At 36.7% G+C, this 19,328-nt stretch overlaps 1 protein-coding gene across 7 annotated transcripts in view; it reads right to left on the minus strand.

Moving 5' to 3' along the window:
- The window catches only part of DNM3 (dynamin 3), a 547,820-nt gene that overhangs the window by 154,052 nt on the left and 374,440 nt on the right, over positions 1 to 19,328 (minus strand). For all 7 annotated transcript variants that reach the window (XM_038542511.1, XM_038542508.1, XM_038542513.1 and 4 more), the window contains one exon: positions 5,741 to 5,850. In XM_038542511.1, the coding sequence (XP_038398439.1) occupies positions 5,741 to 5,850 (110 nt within the window). The remainder of the gene's footprint in view (positions 1 to 5,740; positions 5,851 to 19,328) is intronic.

A 19,328-nucleotide genomic window follows, 5' to 3' on the forward strand; every position in this document is an offset into this window, starting at 1 on the left:
AGGTCACCTCCTATGCTGCTAACTATTGTTTGTGGGACTTAAACACTAGAATGGAATATGCTATCATAGATCTGGTGAAATGTTACCTTACACACTATAATCTGTTTCATGTATAATTATTCTCTCAACTAGATTACCTTTTCTCCTTTTTTTCTTTAACCTCTTCATTCATTTTTAAATTTTCTGTCTTAAGATTACTGAAAAATGAATGCTGTATGACACTCACTGGTGATTACAAATGTCATGCAAAACATTTAGAATACCAATACTGACATGCATAGCTGATAATGAAGAAATGCCTAATAAATACTTTGGAGTAAATAACAGAATTATTTTTTACTGAGAAAATAAATAAGAGAACAGGAAAATGATAAAAGGTGTTCTCTTGCCTTTTTTTTTTTTTTAAAGATTTTATTTATATATTCATGACAGACACAGAGAGAGAGAGGCAGAGACACAGGCAGAGGGAGAAGCAGAGTCCATGCAGGGAGCCTGATGTGGGACTTGATCTGGGGTCTCCAGGATCACACCCCCGGCTGAAGGCAACGCTAAACCACTGGGCCACTGGGGCTGCCCATTATCTTGCCTTTTCTATACTTGTTTTATACCCTCCCCACTTCACTCCTGACTTTTAAAAATTCTGATTAATTTATTTTCTCCTTATATACTTTAGTAGTTATAAGCTTTATTTTTATTCTTTTTGATTCCTCAATTTTTATTTAAAGTTTGAAGTTAGTCTTTCTACTCCTTTTCCAAAATGACCTTGAAACAGTTTAACTCTACTAACTTTCCTGATTTCCATATTGTTGTTACTCAGCATTTGAATTCCACCTTACTCCTTACCACCTTTTTCAAATTGGTTCACATAAACAGTGTTTGTTTAAATTTATTACTTTGATTGTCAGTTTCTTTGTTCAGTTTTTCCCCTGCATTCCAGTGTTTAATTTTGGTTCATTCTCCTTCACACTAAAGTATATCCCTTAGAAATCCCTACTTGGTTGTAACTCTTAAGTTTGGTGTTTGTTTTCCTGAGAATGTTTTTATTTTGCTCTCATTTTTGAATAATACTTCAGTTGGATATTAAATTATATATTGATGGTTCTTTTATCTCATAACTTTGAAGTCTTTATTCCCCTATATTCTGACTAAAATAGGTGTTCAAATAAATTTAATAAACCAGTTATAATGATATTAATGGACTAAACTCTCTAGCTAAATGAAAAAGAACTAACATTAGATTAAAAACAAATAAATCTAGATGCATGTGATAACGAACTAGGGGTGGTAGAAGGGGAGGAGGGCGGGGGGTGGGAGTGAATGGGTGACGGGCACTGGGTGTTATTCTGTATGTTAGTAAATTGAACACCAATAAAAAATAAATTAAAAAAAAAAGAAAAAAAAAAAAAGAATGCTTCTTAATAAAAAAACAAAATGGTTGGGGCTTCTCAGTGACTCAGTTGGTTAAGCATCAGACTCTTGGTTTTTGGTTCGAGTCATCATCTCAGGATCATGAAATCCAGCCCCATGTCAGGCTCCCTACTCATTGGGGAGTCTGCTTGAGGTTGTCTCTCTCCTCTGCCCACCCTCCTCTCTCTCAAATACATAAGAAATATTTTTAAAAAAATAGTTGATAGCAAAAAAGGTAAAAACGGTAAGCCAAGCAAATATTAACTAAAAGAAAGGTAGTATAGTTATATTAGGAGCAGACAAATAAATTTTAAGGCAAAGAACACTGTTAGGAATAAAGAGGGTTGCCCCAAAATTACTTATATATCCAGAAAACCACCAGGAAGATAAAATGATTCTAAACTTGTAAGATTCTAATAACATAGGTTGGTCTCAAAATATATAAAGCAAAAATTGACAGATTTACTAGAATAATCAAGCTCATAGTCACAAAATGAGATTTTAATACCCTTCTGATGAAGTGAGATTCTTTATGGCTTTTGTCTGTCTCCCTGCCAAAACCCTTCTCTGGAACATAATCTAAAATATATCATCTTTTTTGTTTATTTTATTCACAAATGTATTTCAGTACATGGAGCAGTGCCTGGCACATAATGGCTACCTAATACAAATTTGCTGAGGGTGTGAATTCATTAATATGAAAAAAGATAGTAAATATAGAGACTGAATAATACAATGAACAAGCATAATCCAATGGACTCTCATGGAACCCCACACTCCCAAATCAATACATTCTTCTCAAACACACATGGAACATTTTTGAAAATTCATCATGTGCTAGACTGTGTTCTTTGACCACAATACAATTAAGTTAGAAATCAATAACAACAAACCAATAAGTCTATGCATCAAAAAATGTAAAACATACTTCTAAATGACTCATAGAAGAAATCATAATGAAGATTATAGAAACAGAAGTGTCAAGAAACAGAACTTAATGATAACAGAAAATATTATATCTCAAGATTACTTAGAGGGAAATATATAAATTTATATGCATATACAAGAAAAAGGACAAAAATTGATGAACTACATATCCAAATTAAGAAGTTAGGGAAAAAAAGCCTACAAAATACACAAATAAAATACAAAGAAGAAAGTACTGAGGAAAAGAGCAGAGATTATTGAAATAGAAAAAAATATACAAAGTGGCCCTTGGGTGGCTCAGTCAGTTAAGCATCTGCCTTTGGCTCAGGCCATGATCCCAGGGTCCTGGGATCGAGCCCTGCATCTGGCTCCCTGCTCAGCAGGGAGTATGCTTCTCTCTCTGGTCCTCCTATGCTCATGCTTGTTCTCTCTCTGAAATAAATAAATAAAATCTTTAAAAAAGAAAGAAAAAATATACACAGAAAAGGGTTAAAAAAGTCAAACTTGTTACTTTGAAAACAGATAAAGGTCTGGCAAAAATAATTATGTTAAAAAAGATAAAGTTTAATGTTAGAAATAAAAAGGGGTCAAATTTCAGATACAGCAGGAATTAAAAAAAACAGAACATTAAGAAACACTTGATACTAATATACTTAAAAATGAACAGAATAGATGCTTTCCTAGAAAAAATAATTTGTCCAAAATGACCTATGATAAAAATAGAAAACCTAACAAACCTATAATTGTTAAATACATTAATTCACTAGTTAAAAAAGTTTACCTACTAAAACTGCCCACCAGGGCCAGATGATTTTATGGGTGAGTTCTACCAAATAATCAATTAATAGTTAATCCTATCTTATAAAAATGTTCCAAAGGATAAAATGGACTCATTCCCACTTCAATCATAAAGCTAACAGAAGCTTGATATGAAAATCAGGCAAGGTCAGCACACACACACACACAAAGGACATTTATGGGCAAATCTCACTTATAACCATACATGCAAAAGTCTAAGTAAAATTCTTAGCAAACAAGCCAGGAAAGCATAATAAATAATACTGCATCATTAATCACAAGAGATCTGGATGGTTTAACATTAGAAGGTCTATGAATCTGTTTCATTACATGAACAGATTAAAGAAGAAAATTATACAATTTCTGTAGGGACAGAAAAAAAGCACTTGATAAAATTCAACATCATTTATTTATTTTTATATATATATATTTATTTATTTAAAAATATTTTATTTATTTATTCATGAGAGACACACACACAGAGAGAAGCAGAGACACAGGCAGAGGGAGAAGCAGGCTCCATGCAGGGAGCCCGATGTGGGATTCGATCCCAGGACTCCAGGATCACGTCCTGGGCCATGAAGGCAGGTGCTAAACCACTGAGCAACTCAGGGATTCCCCCCATTTATGATTTAAACAGAAACAGAAACTTTGGCAACTCGGAACACAAGGGGTCTTCTTTGCCTGATATCAGTTACCTATCAGAAAGTACTTAATTATAAAATTATGAAATAATTCTCCTTAAAATAAAAAAACAAAACAAGGATACCCAATCATATTCAACATTGTACTGGAGGTCTTAAACAGTACAAAAATAATTTAAAGATTTCAGAGGAAAAGACAATGGCAAATATGCATATAGATGGGACAGCCTTGTACTCTCAGAGGTCTCTGAGAAGTAGCTGAAGAGTTCACTACCTACTGAGAACTCTAGGATTCCAGAATACCTACTAGAATTTTAGAAGTCCAGTTATCTTATTTTGGTGTCTTTTGTGCTCTTAAAAACCCACAGTTATATTTCATCTAGAAAGATACTCTATCACTGTCTGATTTTTAAAATTTTGTACCAAGCCCTTTTATAACCTGAACCTTCCAGGTTGACCCAGAACTCAAATTGACTTTGTATGCAGTAGTCCACTTCAATTCTGCATCCAGGCAGAAGGCGGAGCACATCTGTGAAGGTTCTTTCAGGACCTCCCAATTACCCATTGCTTTGAGGAAAGTATGTAAACAGTGCTCAGTTGGCCCTAGCACAAGGACACACTACTGCTCTCTCCAGGAAATCCTTTTATTCTTTATCATCACAGTTCTTTTTTTTTTTTTTTTTTTTTATGCAACTTTCAAACAATACCAAGTTTTTAAAAACTCCATCTCAGTATTTGGTAGGGGAGTTATATTTAATTTTCTTTCCCCTAGGTTCTTTAAATGATTTGCTCTTGTGGTTTTTCTAAGTATTTTTGTATAATGAGTCACTCTGAGCAACTGACTGGGAATGTAGGAAGAAGGCTTCTTTGGCTATTTTAATTTACTGTGTGATTGACCTTAGGCCGGTCATTGAACCTAATCAGGGAACTTCATTCATTGCTAAATAAAGATAAAAGGGCCTCAAGAGATGGGTTAAAATTAGACCCTGCCACCTAATGACTCAATCTCTTAATAACTGACTCACAGAAATTAATTAGCTTTTTCCTAGAACATTTCCATTTGGAAAAGATCTCCTTGTTATGTTCGCCTCATTATAGCCCTTTGACATCTCTCTATTCCACCCTCTGCCACCTCTCCATTTGTTTATTTAATTTTCCTCCTTGGCTTCAGTAAGTAACCATGGCACTCCATGATAATCAGCCCCAAATTAAGTTTTGATGTTGTAGGTGATGGGTAGTAAAACAAATAAACAAACAGACAACAGCAATAAAACAAGACAAGAAACATAAGTGGAAGGAAAAGTGGACTTAAACACAGAAGTCCTGCTTCAGTTTTAAGCTTTCTTATGCACTAATTTTATAATCTTAAGAAAGTCAGTTAACCTTTCTGAGCCACAGTTCTAATTTTTAAAATGGTCACCACACTACTCTATCTTTTGGCTTCATGGGAGACTGTTTAAAAAATGACTGTGCATAGTGCTTTGAAAAACTGTGAAGTACTACATATTTGTATTCACATTAAGGGGAATAATTCTATTCACCAATGTAAAAATGCCATCCTAATATACATAAGAAGGTCTTGAGTAATATCCACCCATGCTGGACAGATACTATCAAAAATAATAACAGTAATTTATAAGTATGTACACAATAAATTCAGGGCATGGAAGACTTTAAATTAATAAAATGCACTTCAAGAGTGAAAGCAACATGATTTGAGTGCCTGATGGAAGAGCAGGGAATAAACTAATTAATGCTTGAAGATCATTCTTATTCTAAGTTCTAATCTTTTCAATCCATAACTTATGGTGAAAGTTAAACATACAAGCCAAATGAAAGGAAAACTATAGAGTTAACAAATTTCAAGATGGCACCAAAGGAACTCTTATAAATATGGTCTCTAGATCACATAAATTTCAAGCAAAAAAAAAAATTTGAAGACAGAAGCTGCTTCATTTTCTTACCTTTGTTCTGTATTAAAAAGTGCAAAGATGTGCTTGCTAGACATAAAGCTCTTTTCCACATCTCGAACTTTCAGGTTGTCCAAGGGGAGCATATACTTCTTTTCTTTTTCCTATTGAGAGAGATAGAGAGGGAGAGAAAATTGGCTTTAATAAAAGATTTTGAAGCCTGTCAATGGCAACACATCACCTGAGTTAGCCAACATTTGATTACAATATTTCGATACCATCATGCACTATTTTGACACCAGCTACCAAGGAATAAGAGCTGTCTGAGAAAAGAGACTCCAGTGATTCTCAACACATGGGTCAAGAGGATGAGTGGAGGAAAAGTGTGGAGAAGGAAGGGCTCAGCGATAGAGAGAACACATGGTCTTCTATCCTTTCTTCCTCATGTGGGCCCCCTTAGATGTTTTAAAATGTTAGTTTGATATTAAGAATTTAGCCATCTGTTAATATTTAACAAAAATGTTCTGGTCCTAATTCAATGAGAAACGCCAGATGGATTTCATTTCATATTTTATTTGCAGCCTAAGCAGTTTTGATAGCCAGTGCTGGCAGGAAACTGGAAGCACAGGACCCCAGTATGAAAAACCCCCTATAAACAGGAGAAAGCACAGCAAAATACTTCTTAGAATAAAATGTGAGTCCAGAAAAAAAGTGATTCCATTGTTGAGAGAAAAAAAAAGAATCCATTAGAAGTAGACTGAGTAACTAGAATAAATTCTCTTTTAAAATTAATAATTCTTTTGGAAGAACATGGACAATGGAGAGGAAGGTATGCAAATGAGTCTAAACCGGTCTTCATGAAACATAGTGGATGCCAAAGAATTATGAGAAACATTTACTATAGGGATTGGCCCAGGGCCAATATTATCATATGTATAAATGCCTAACAATCAGTCTAATAGGCGAGAATCAAACTTTCAGCTTAAAATACCTAGTCAATATCTATTATAGGGGCATTTTACACAGGCCTTGTTCAACAGTAGCCCTGTGTATAGAGTCCCAGCCCATATTTCTAGTGCTGGTCCTGAGAAAAAGCAGGACTAGACTCCATTAAGCATGGAGACTTACACATGACTTTTAATAAACAACTATTACCGTATTTCCCGTCAAAAAATGCATGCGCTGTACAGACATGTTTGACATAAGCTTTTTTTGTTCCCAGAGCACTAGGCTCAGTAGTGTGGAGAAGAACTGTGTGTGTGTGTGTGTGTGTGTGTGTGTGTGTGTGCATGTGTACACACGCACTCCCTAGCCAGTTTCTGGGGGCCATGTTGTATGCAGATCCTACAGAGGGTTATTGCCCAGAGAATCACTGGCTTTGACACTTCTTATTTCTAAATTAATTAGAGAAAAGTTGGGCAGAACACAGAAGAACTGTGAGGCAGAGAGAAACAGAGGACTAAATCAGTTGAAGGAAGTTGGTTGGAGAACAAAATCGCTGTCCTGGCAGACAATGTCTTCAAAGAAGCTCAAAAAAACATAAAAGAAACTAAATAGGAGTGAGAGAAGCCTAAGAATAAACATGAAAAAGAAAAGCATGGTTAGAAAATTCAAACATTTCTTGTACAAAAATTAATAATATATTATGAAACACAAGTGTATTCTAAATAACAAAATATGTAATTTAAGTTAATAAAGTATCACAGTTGAGTCACTTGTCAGACTATTTTAGGACAGAATTCTAAGAGGCAAGATCACAGATTGAATGAAAAACTATCCAATACATAATCAAATGAAAATGCTTGAAACCCAGGGAACATTTTTTTTATTGGATGTTTTTCAATGCCCTAAATTTAAGCAGCTGGATTTTTTTAATGCACCATCCTCTTCAACCTTTTGAAATGATGGATTCGCCTTTTAATGGGAAATCTGCATTTCATTGTAAAGATGGAACACAATGTCCTTGGCGTGTTTTCTATAGAAGTAGGCTCCCTTTCATACTGAGTTCTTTAGCATATAGTGAATACCAAAAATCCAGCAAGTTTACGTCAGACATTAAATGCTGGAGAAATACACATATGCCGACAGGGGAACATGAAAAATGTAGTTTCATTTCCAAAGTACTAAGTGTCATTTATCCAAGGTTTTTGAGGACATATTGCTAAATTATTTCATAATCAAGAGTTTTAAGACTGACAAAGGGAGAAGTAAAAGAAGATTCAGACTGACTTGTTTAATTAAAGTTGTAAGTCAAATGGAGAACTGGAGAGAGCAATGAAACAATCTATCATAGATATTTCTAAGATTCTTGGTGCTGTGGGGAAAGAATGATGTTCTGTTAAAATAACATGTTGAATATGAAGTAGCTAAAATAAACAAAAGGAATAGGGGAGGAGAAAGGATAAACAGAATTATAATTTCCAAAATAGTCAATCTTAGTATCAGCTTAATTGAGGCATTTGCTACATAATCTTTGTTAGTTCTATTAAACTGGCCAACAATACACTGTCCAATGTGATAGCCACAGCCATAGTCCCTACTGAGCACTTGAAATGTAGTTAGTTATATTGGAATGTGCTCTAAGTATTTAGTACATACCAGAATCCAAAGACTTAGTGTGAGAAAAAGAAGGTAAATCATATCATCAATATTTTTATATTTATTATACATTTAAATGATAGTATTTTTTAAAAATTAGGGCAAATAAAATATTGTTAAATGCAATTTCATCTGTTTATTTTTAGTGTTCTGAATATGGCTGTTAGACAATTTAAAATGACATATGTGGTGCATATTAGTTTTCTATTGACAGCATTGAACCCCTTGTCCTCTCATACATCCAATTTTTCTCTTTCTCTTAAATTTATTTATTTAAAGTAAGCTCTATGCTGTATGTGGTGCTTGAACTCATGGCCCCAAGATCAAGAGTTGCATGGTCTACTGATTGAGCCAGCCAGGTGCCCCTCCATCCATTTTTTTTTTCTCTTCTGACCTCCCTGTTTCTACCATTAGGTATATTTTAATTTTGCATTCTCCCAGTCACTGAATCTGAAACCTCACTATCATTTCTAAGGTACTATTTCCTTTACCCCCTTTATTACATCAAGACTATGTTTCATTCTGTTTGAGGCATTTGTCAGAGCTACCCTTGTCTGACATTCCCATGATATGTGTCCAGGTCTCTGGCATCTCACAAGCATGCGGTTATAAATGGCCTCCTATCTAGTCTCTTTGCTTTCTAATTCCTTGAACATTACCAGAGATGGGCAATTTTCTAAAACTACTCTGTCAAATCCATTACAGTCCTTCCAAATTTTCACAGGTCTCCATTATTTCTGGAAGAAAATCCATGAAATTCCTTCCTGTGACATCGGTCATTTTTGTCACATGACACACCTACAAATTGGTCCAATTCTGATTTGACAATATCTTTTACTCTTCTAGTAAAAAGTCTCCATTTCAACCAAATACAACTCTGTCCACAGTCTTTTCCCAACTTGAGATATCCTTCCAGCTTCCCCCTACCACATCAGCCTAGAGTCAAGTTCAAGTTTTACCTTCCATGCAAAAGGTTTTCCTAAGTTTATGACTGTCTCTTTGTCATTCCTCTGTCTTTATTTTGATTCATACAATAGGCATAGTTTATTCTATTCATTTTGAATTATATGTTATATGAGATATCGTCATCCTATAAATGCATTACATTACAAAATTTGTATGAATGTTGTTCATTTGAAATTCAGAATGTTCAGTCAATTCTATTGTTTAAGTAGGTTACATTGGCAAAGAAAAATAAAAAATAGAAAATGTTTTTGTAACATTTATAAGTAAATAAGATATAATTTGATATTTTATTTTTTTAAAAAGATTTTATTTATTCATGAGACACACACACACACACACACACACACACACAGAAAGGCAGAGGCACAGGCAGAGGGAGAAGCAGGCTCCATGCAGGGAGCCCGATCCCAGGACTCCAGGATCATGCCCTGGGGCGAAGGCAGGCGCTAAACCGCTAAGCCACCTGGGCTGCCCTAATTTGATATTTTAAATATTTTATATTAAATAGACATTTTGGAGGAAGCATTTGTAAAGTTTTAGAGAAATTTTCAAAAGTTTTAGAAGCTGAGGTCCCCAATTCAACATCTTTTTTTCCTTCATTTTTAAACATAGTACCCTTCCTTTCCTCAATACAAAATGGTTGCTAGCACTATTTGTGTGGGAGGCATCCAGGGATTCTTTGTTCAAAGAGAGAGGGAACATGAGAGAGTTTGTGTTCTTTCCTTGCAATACTTGACAAGTATTAGAAGAAAGAGGAGAAATAAGATACACTCCCAAAAAGGATGCATTAAATGTTTGAGAGAGTGTTGTCGGAGGTGGAAGTAACCAAAATGTGACTAGCAAAAGGCAGATGAATCAAGGTAGAGAGAGGTGGTAATTATATGATGGCTACAGGATGTGCGGTCATTGACCTTGTAAGGAAACAAAAGGACCAATGAAGGACAGATATGCAGTCAACAAGTGGCCAGTGACGATTTCTAGCTGGCAGGGCACCATCAATATAACTTGATTGAGGGAAGGCGCCACAGTGGGTATGAGGAGAGGGTTGGGTGTGTGGAGGAAAAGCTTCTGCATATGCAGTGGACTGGAAAGTCTTTATGTACTTGGTGATTTATATGTAGGGAGTTTCATAACTTGGGGAATGTTTGAGTGGCCTTGGTTTGATGACTACCTTGAATCTTATTTGTATGTACATTTTCTCACCAAAAAGCAACAAAATATTCAAGGATGAGACAATGAGTTATTTATTTCTATATATTTTAATGCCTGGCATAGTGTTGGTCATTGAAATTTATACAACATATTACAAGTATTTGTTGAATTATTTTGAAATTGTCTGATAGCAAAAGTCATATGTTGATTAAGATATTTGATAGTCACATATATTTGAGAATCAAATAAAAATTCTGTAGGAAAGAAAGAATCTGTAAAAGATGCTTAATTGGCACTGCTTTTGATCATGAAATCTTTACAAAGTTTAGATTGACCATCATGTGTATTTCTCTCTCTGCCTCTGTTTGTATGGCTTCTACTTGCTAGGAATGTCTTCTTCCTTGCAAGAAGGCATATACTAGTGGCCTTGAAATTTATGTCAAGTGCCACCTCCTCCATGAAGCCTACTCTGATTACTGCATGTCATATATGTCTTTTTTCATTTTTTATTTTTCAAATGATTTTTATTTATTTATTTGAGAGAGAGAGCGCGCATGCACACTCTCAAGAGGGGCAGAGAGAGAGGAAGAAAATCTCAAGCAGACTGTACCGAGCATGGAGCCCAACTGAGGAGCTGGATCCCACAACCATGAGTTCATAACCAAAGCCAAAACCAAGAGTTGGACATTTAACCAACTATGCCACCCAGGCACTCCATATATATCTTTTTTTAAGAGCTCTAAAATTCCCATGGTTTTTGTTCTAGGCTATATAGGATACCATTTCTTATTTATGCTCAACTTGCCTCTTCAATAAATTGGAAGTTCTTTGAGGGCAAGGTTTATGTTGAAATTCTTTTGTGTTTATACTTATCAGTTAAACGCTGCTGCATCAGATACTGTTTAATACACATTTGACTGTAAATGATGCAGCAGAAACAAAATTCCAACATGATGAAATTTTATAACTGTCGTATTTATGCCATTTTACTACCATGTCTACCTATCTACTCTTAAATCTATTAATATGTCTACACTTTTACATAAAAAATTAAACAGATATGATATTAAAAAACTTATTTTTAATGCCTGAAAGGCTAATTTTGAATGAATTTATAGCTTTTTGCTTATTATCCTATTAGGTGAAGTTTCACTAACCTAGGCCAATATACTTGATTTTATTAATAGAGACCTCATGGCTTAAACACATGCATGCACAATAACATTTCAATACACTTCAAAACAATACAAAGACCCAAACCAGGAAATACACTGTTCTTAACAGGTAAGAACAGATGTAAAGTTTTAAAAAACAGTAAAGCATAAGATATTAGAAAAGAATTAAGAAAAATGTATGAAAAAGTCTGTAACAGTATCAAATATATTTTTGAAGTATGTAATAATGGCACCAAATTTATTTTCTAAATATATATGTTATAATTCTTCACTAGTCTGCTGTAACATTTCAAAATATTGTGATAATATTTCTCAGGCTAATAAATAATCAGAATAGAAACAGTTTCCATGACAGATTAACAGACTATTCCATACTGTGGAGAATAGCTGAGCTTCACTAGGGCAAAGATTCCTAGTTTTGACCACTCCTCTTTTCATACCCACATAATGATATCCCATGTTTATTCTTGATTACTGCATTTCTCATACCATCTATTCCCAATTTGTTGAGTGTCTCTTCTCCTACTGAGAAAGTGACATATGTCTTCTCTCAGTGCTGCACCACACTGCTAGCAATGAATGGAACATTCCCATGACTCAACCATACCACCAATGTGTATAACCCACATGGATGGTACCACTGCACCAGCTAAAGGGGGAGACAGATTGTACCACCAAGAACCTGGTCCAAAGACAGGGCAGTAGTGGAGGGGGTGGGAGGGATGGGGTGACTGGGTGATGGGCACTGAGGGGGGCACTTGACGGGATGAGCACTGGGTGTTATACTGTATGTTGGCAAATTGAACTCCAATAAAAAAATATACAAAAAAACCCCAAACAGGGCAATACCACAGATTAGTCCAAGTTTAAAATTAATCTCCCTCATACAGGGACTGTTTTTGCAGAATACTAGAAACTCATGAGATACCATGGGACACTCTTATTATGATGATTTACTTATTCCTCAAGAGATAATAATACTGATCAATATTTTTCCTGACAGTTTTCTTTTTTCCTTGATACATGGTGGCCAGAATGTTTGTGAACAGGGAAACTAGAGACAGTACCCTGGGTTTTGGGGTAGGTACCTGGGCCAAGAAAAATGAGATGCTTCCATAAATTAATGCTAGCCTTTCATTCTTTGAGGAACTGACACAAGAGTTATGTAAGCCCAAATTTTCATCATGCTCTTCACCCTCGCCTCATTGTCCAAGATGAGACTGTACTGTCATTCAGAGTAAATTCAAATTCCTCGACATACCCACTATGCCAACCACAGGACTTCTGCTTTCCAGGAAAACCAATGCATTTTTATTTTCCACACAGAACAAATCTAACCACATCTTCTTGTCTTTGTCTATACTATTCTTTCCACTAGAAATACTTCTGCTTATGAGCCACTCTGCTTCTCTTTCACCCAGAACTCCTGCAAAAGATCACTCTATCTAGTTCAGACTTCATGTACGTTTTTTCTTAAAGTATTACAGTTCTCATTTTTCTGTCTTCTTTTCCTTCTCCAACCCACTTGCAGACTTATTATTTTTCAATCAGTAGAATCCTTTAAAAGAAATTCTGACACCAAAGCTCATTATATTGGGTAGATTAAAAAGTTAAGCTCCTCTGATTGAGACAGCAGTGGGGCTATGAGAAAACCTGCCCTGTGGATTCATCCTCTTGTTCAGGTGTTGCTTCTAAGAAATGCAGCTGCAACACCTGAGGACTGTAGTACAAAGGCCTGGATTTCCAAATCCCTCTTCTGGAACAAGGTGCCAGCCTTATTCTTCTGGTGTTTCTGTAATGCCACGGCTCTGCCCTCCCCCAAGTCAACCTAGATGTGCCTCATCTCTCTAGGTCTCCTACACCAAGTAGCTCCATTTGGTTCCTGCAATTTCTAACTGAGCAAACATGTATCCCCCAGAACCATGGATGTGATTTAGCAAATGCTTCCAGGTCAAATCACCCCTGCCATACTGCCATACCCTGACTGATTGATTGAGTACTGTAATATGCCCAGAAAGTATGCAGTACTCTCCAACCATCAGAAGCCCTTGCCGTTTGTGGCCAGGCACAGCACTCAGGTTTCCTCTACCGCTTCCAGAATTTCTCTCACCCCAGTCCCATTCCTTGACAGCATTTCTGTGGTTGGTTTCTTCTCTATCTTATTTTCTAAGTGGCTGAGTGTTTCACCTAAGTGTGCGTATGCTCTGCCTTTCCAACTACAAGGTAAACTCCTAGGGAAAGAACAAATTTGCTGTTATTATTACCATTATTATTGTTGTTGTTAATTATTTTATGTATCTTGTTCCTCTGCTACTATGTACCTATGACCTGACTTCCTTATCAAAGCATCAACTCTTTGAGGGAAGCAATTGTTTCCCTCTTAGTTTTAGTTGCATAGTTGACATTCATCAAACACTTGTTGAATGAACATAGGATTGAGTCCCTGCATGGGCTGGCATAGTGCTTTGTTTAGAGTAGGACTCAAAGATGATGCTTGACTTAGAAAATAATAAAAATATCCAAAAAAAGGGCTATAAAATATTGAGAATACTAGATCCACATGCTGTTGAAAACAAAAATATGGTGTTTATTGCTATTAAAAAGTTATAACTATAGAGACATACAAGTATGAAACTCATAATACAAACTACTCATCTTTTCATTTAAGCTCGAATAATTCCCTGCTTTAATCAGAATTACATTTTGAGTAGTAAACAGCATCTGTGAATCAGGAGACTGCTAGTAAAAAGTACTTCTTTATATTTTTCTCTTGGGCACTGAAGAAACTGCCCATGGGGAGGCTTTCATGGGCTGTTGTAGTAGGCCCAAGAAAACTATGGTTCAGGGTCCAATTCAAGTTCCACCTCCTCCAGGAAGCCTGCCTGGCCGTAAGAGCCCACTGGGGGGCTCCCTCCTCCATTCTCTAGGCATTCTTGGACCGTAACACTTTTTTTTGATGTTGTTTTACACTTAGTATATTTTATATTTCCTGGTACCTCTAATATCCTCAATATGTGGACTCCCCTCTCCTTCCAAAAAAAGGGACTTTTGTAATTTTACAGCAAGAAAATCAAAAGCTTTATTCTCACATTTTTATATTTAATCTCTCTATTAATTCTTATATTTAAAGAAATATTTGTGAGTATTTATAGATACAAGATTGAAAATGTACAGGACTGATAATGATAAGTATACTCAATAATAAATTTAAAGGACTTACGGCGAAGCATGGCAGATTGACCGCACCTCTTCTCCCTCCCCTAAACCCATTATGATGATAGTAAAAGAATAAAAAGATATTGATCCACAAGGATAAAGAATGGGAGGGGAAAAAAAACAGTAGAGAAGATATTTCCTGAAAGCTTTGGAAGACAGAAAGCAGAGGAGCATTGATTGACTTTGCTTAGAGAAAGGAGTTATTCCCCCAAGTTCCTACAGGGGGAGAGAATGGACGCAATGCCACCTCAACTAGGTCCTGTCCTGTTTCTTTGGAGGTACCTGATACCGACATGAAGGAATAGTTGTGGGGCTTACATAGCAAGATCAGATAGTCTGTATACAGAAGTACATAGAACAACTAATGACAAAGGGTTACCTCCTCAATGCACAGCAGGACACTCCTGCCCCTAGCAGGAGATTATAGACTTTTCCCTAGACACAGAACTATAAAAAATAAGTTTTGGGACCCAGAGGTACCAGGCAGGGTGAACAGCAAAAGTAGAATAAAAACAAGAGAACTTAGTAAAAGTCTTTTTGTTGAAATGTCCCTCCTCCCCTTTTCCTGCCCTACCCTGGAGTGCCAGCAACCAGATGTATTTCTCTGCCTTCACCAAGCAGGGATATCCTACTGTTCTTCTCAGGGGAGCTACATAGTTTCAGAGAAAATGCTCCATATTCTAACATTTCAGCAAAAAGATCAGCTTGTTACCTGATCACCTTACAGAGAGATCCTACATTCTGCAAGCCTCACCCACACACAGTTTCCAAGTAGCTAACCGGCACAGAATCTTAATAGATTAGATGTATCATAGATTCTGAGAATGGGCTACCTCAGCGCCCATTCCGAACTTCTTATAATGTTTGAGTTCAATTTAAAACTCTCTTTCCCTTCCCAATCTTGCTCTTGTAGCTAGGGCTCCAGACGAGATAAAGTTTCAGCCAACCCAATATATTCATATCCATGTCAGACTTTGATTCAGAAGTGAGTCACACTGGTGAGCTACAGAGTATGTGGCACTTGTTTTGTTGAAGTGGATCATGGCAGAAGTGGTATGGTTTTGGATCCAGAGGCTATAATATGAGGAGGCTTCCTGACTATACAGCTTCCAGTTTGGTGGAGGCAGCAGCTCCCTGGCAACCCCAGCTCTGAACTTCAGTTTGGAGAACTCACTCTGGGAAAGTCAGCCTAATTTTCTGACTTTGGCTCTTTGAGCAATTTATCTCCCTTAATAAGTATTTTTCTACTTAAACCAGCTAGAGTAGATTCTATTGTTGACAACTAAGGGCTCTGAACATACAGTAGCTATATCTAGTCATTATATATTAGTATGTCTCAGAAAAAAATGAATAGTCAGTAAAGTAGAACAATGGCATTTCCCAACAATACATCATTTAAAAAAATGAACTGATTATTAGCACACACGTTATGTGCATGTGTGTGTGTCTGTGTGTGTGTGTGAGAGAGAGAGAGAGAGAGAGGGAGAGAGAGAGAGAAAGAAGGAGATGGTTTATGCAGTTATGAATTTCTAGGACTTTTCACTTAAGGAAAGAGTCTTTATCCAGGGAAAAATTATATAAATGAGAAAATCCAAAAGAGTAAGTAAGAAGGATAGCATTTGAGCAGCTCTGCAAGAAATAAAACAAGGTAACAGATATGACTTCAATAACAAATTGCAGTGGCATATATGTTTGTAGACTATTATAAGCTACTCCTGTATTGGCAATGTACTTCATGGGTTAAATTTCCTGGGAAGCAACGTACAGGGACTTAGTTTGTGTTTTATACTTTTTAAGTAACTAGGAAGGAAAAACTTTACTCAGCACGGCAAAACATACTGCAAACACTTTAAAATGAGCATATTTCAAATGCTTAATATTCTCATTTCTTCATTTTTTTCTGTGTTCCAAGGCAACAAAACCTACATTTTTAAAAAGAGAACCTTCCAAGTTTGGAATAGTGACTGATTTACTTGAAAAGGTGTGTGATATGATACAGATTTCGGGTAGTAATATCCCTCAACTCTGACTTCAGTGGCTACACATTAAATTACAAAGTGAGTTTAAGAAACTCCACACACTCTGAAATTATGCTTACTTTGTAACAGCTTTCAAGTGCATATTAATCATACAAAATTCTACATGTATAGCCCTTTGAGTATACTTGTATTAAATAAAAAGTGTTATTTTGGCTAAGTATACCATACATTCGTAAAAGTTCAACTCAATAAAAGCACCTTGTTTACAAATGCAGCATAATTTTCACTTATCTGAGAAAAATGGGGGTCAGGAAGGCATGTACAACTAGAATCCTCTGACAATTCCCAGAACTTAGTAGATGAATGGTTTAAATTTTACCCCCATCATCTGTCACCAAGCCACAAATAAAAATCAAAGCCGAATTTTCCCCTCTCTCTTCTATCATTTCAACAAAGAAATATTCAAAAAGAGGCAGCAGTAAGGAGAAAAGCAACAGGACTGAGCATTCAACCCAACTGAATTGCTTTCATGCCATCCTCTGCATGGGCTCCAAAGCTACCTGCCCTCACCACTGATATTAACATAATTCCATAGGGTTCCTGTTGAGACCCATACAGTGTGTTTGCAAAGGAGAGCTGACTACCATGCTTCTGCCTGTGTTCTCTAGTGAGATCCCTTCTCCATCTGTTCCAGGGAATGTGGACCCAGATGGATTCAGGGAAAAAGGGGCCCCCTTCCATGCACCTTCTGAGTTGCAACCCTGGACTTATGATGACATTTGGCTAAATTGCTCCAAGCACAGCTGGTGGTCTGCGTACCATTATTGGCTCAAACACAAGTTCACACAGAAACAGGGCTCTGGATGAGGGAAAAAGAACTGGAACGGTACTTCTCCATCAATTCTAATCATATCTACTGACTACTTTCTGAGGAAAGGGTGAAGAAGAAATGAGCACAGAGAAGACGAAAGGAAGGGGTGCAGGGAGACAGAAACGATGAGCAAAGTGACCTATGTATGGGGGGGGAGAGACTGAAGCTATACGAGCTAAAAGTGCCTTCTGCTTTCCTGGCATGCTCAGGTGGGTCCATCCCCAGTTTCCTAGAGACAAGGACCACCAGGAGGAGACTCCCAGGAGAGGCAGTGTGGCGAGCAGAAAGGATGCAGATGGAGTTTGGGGTTAAGACCAGGTTCACATGCGAGCTCTGACACTAGCTATGTGAATCTAGGCAACTTACTTTATTTCTCTAAGTCTTATCTCTGAATGAGGTGATAATTCATGGCTCACAGGGGGTACGTAGATTAAATGAGATCATGGGCATTACTATTAAATGAGAGGGCTGTCTCTTCAGGGACTTGTGATAAATGTTTCTTTGATAAATGTTTCTTTACTTTTCCTTGGGGAAAATCTGTTTTAGCCGTCCACTTCCTTACCCATCAATGCAGTAAGGTGTTCTCTCTTCAACATAGCTGTAACAGCCAGCTTTTACACTTGTAAGCTATAGGACTATGAGGGGAAAATCGGAAGTTAATTATGTGCCCGCCAGATAAACACTCATTAAACACGTACAGTATCAGGCCAGGAGGGTGGCAAGCAGTGAAACAATATAAACAACTTTAAACTACGGTTTTCTATTCAGAGACTTGTAAGGCATCCATAATTGTGGAACTGTGTCAACAGCTGTGGAAAGATAGAGGAAGTACTACTATAGGCTAAGAGGTAATATTAATTCCTCTCCCTCGCTTCCACAGTGGACTGCAGAGAATACATCAAGGAAAGTATTTGAAAGGAGATGAAAGCTTTGAAAGAAATATACAAATGAAAATTCTGTAATTAAAGGATCATCTACTTTTTATTACAGATATGTTTTTACACTTTAAAAAAAATAAGCAAGAGTTTCAAGACTGGCTAAAAAACTAAAAGGCAGGGAAGGTTTGTTTTCTTTCTCCAAACCTCTTTATTCGGGCAGTTTCGCTTTTCTGCTGGCTCCAAATCAAGATGGCCTTGAGTTGACGGCTTTTGCTGCTGCCTAGTTTCTAAGTTTCTCCCTCTGCTACATCCAAGGAAAGCTCCCCTTCTCACTCCATTTGTCCTGTATTACCAATTGGATTTTAAAAACCACGAATGGAGACTCTGTTTACCTCTACAGATCTCTGACACTAGCAGGCACTTAATACATGATGATTTATGATGGTATCAAACTCACCTATGCTACGTCTCATTCCACAAGGCCTTATTTCATGCAAAATTGCATTTATAAGAAACTCTCAGCATGAGAATCAACTGCTGTTAATTATTCTCCTCAGATAATATGTTTGTATTTAAATCAGGTCCTTCGATCCTTCTGCCTGAATTGGCAGAGTCATTCCAGTGCTTTAGCAAACTGGTAGGGGTGAGATTCTTAGGTGGCCCTCAAATCATCCCAGTACATAGCTGTCCAGTCCAAGGCTGCTTCTCCAACTCTGAAAGCAGTAAGTTCAGAGCGGTGTTTCTCAGCTAGAGCCCCCTTATATCCCCAGAGTTTCTGAGGTCTTGCTAGAATGAATAAGGAATTTT

Source organism: Canis lupus, chromosome 7 (genome assembly GCF_011100685.1).
Source record: "Canis lupus familiaris isolate Mischka breed German Shepherd chromosome 7, alternate assembly UU_Cfam_GSD_1.0, whole genome shotgun sequence".
NCBI lineage: Eukaryota > Metazoa > Chordata > Mammalia > Carnivora > Canidae > Canis > Canis lupus.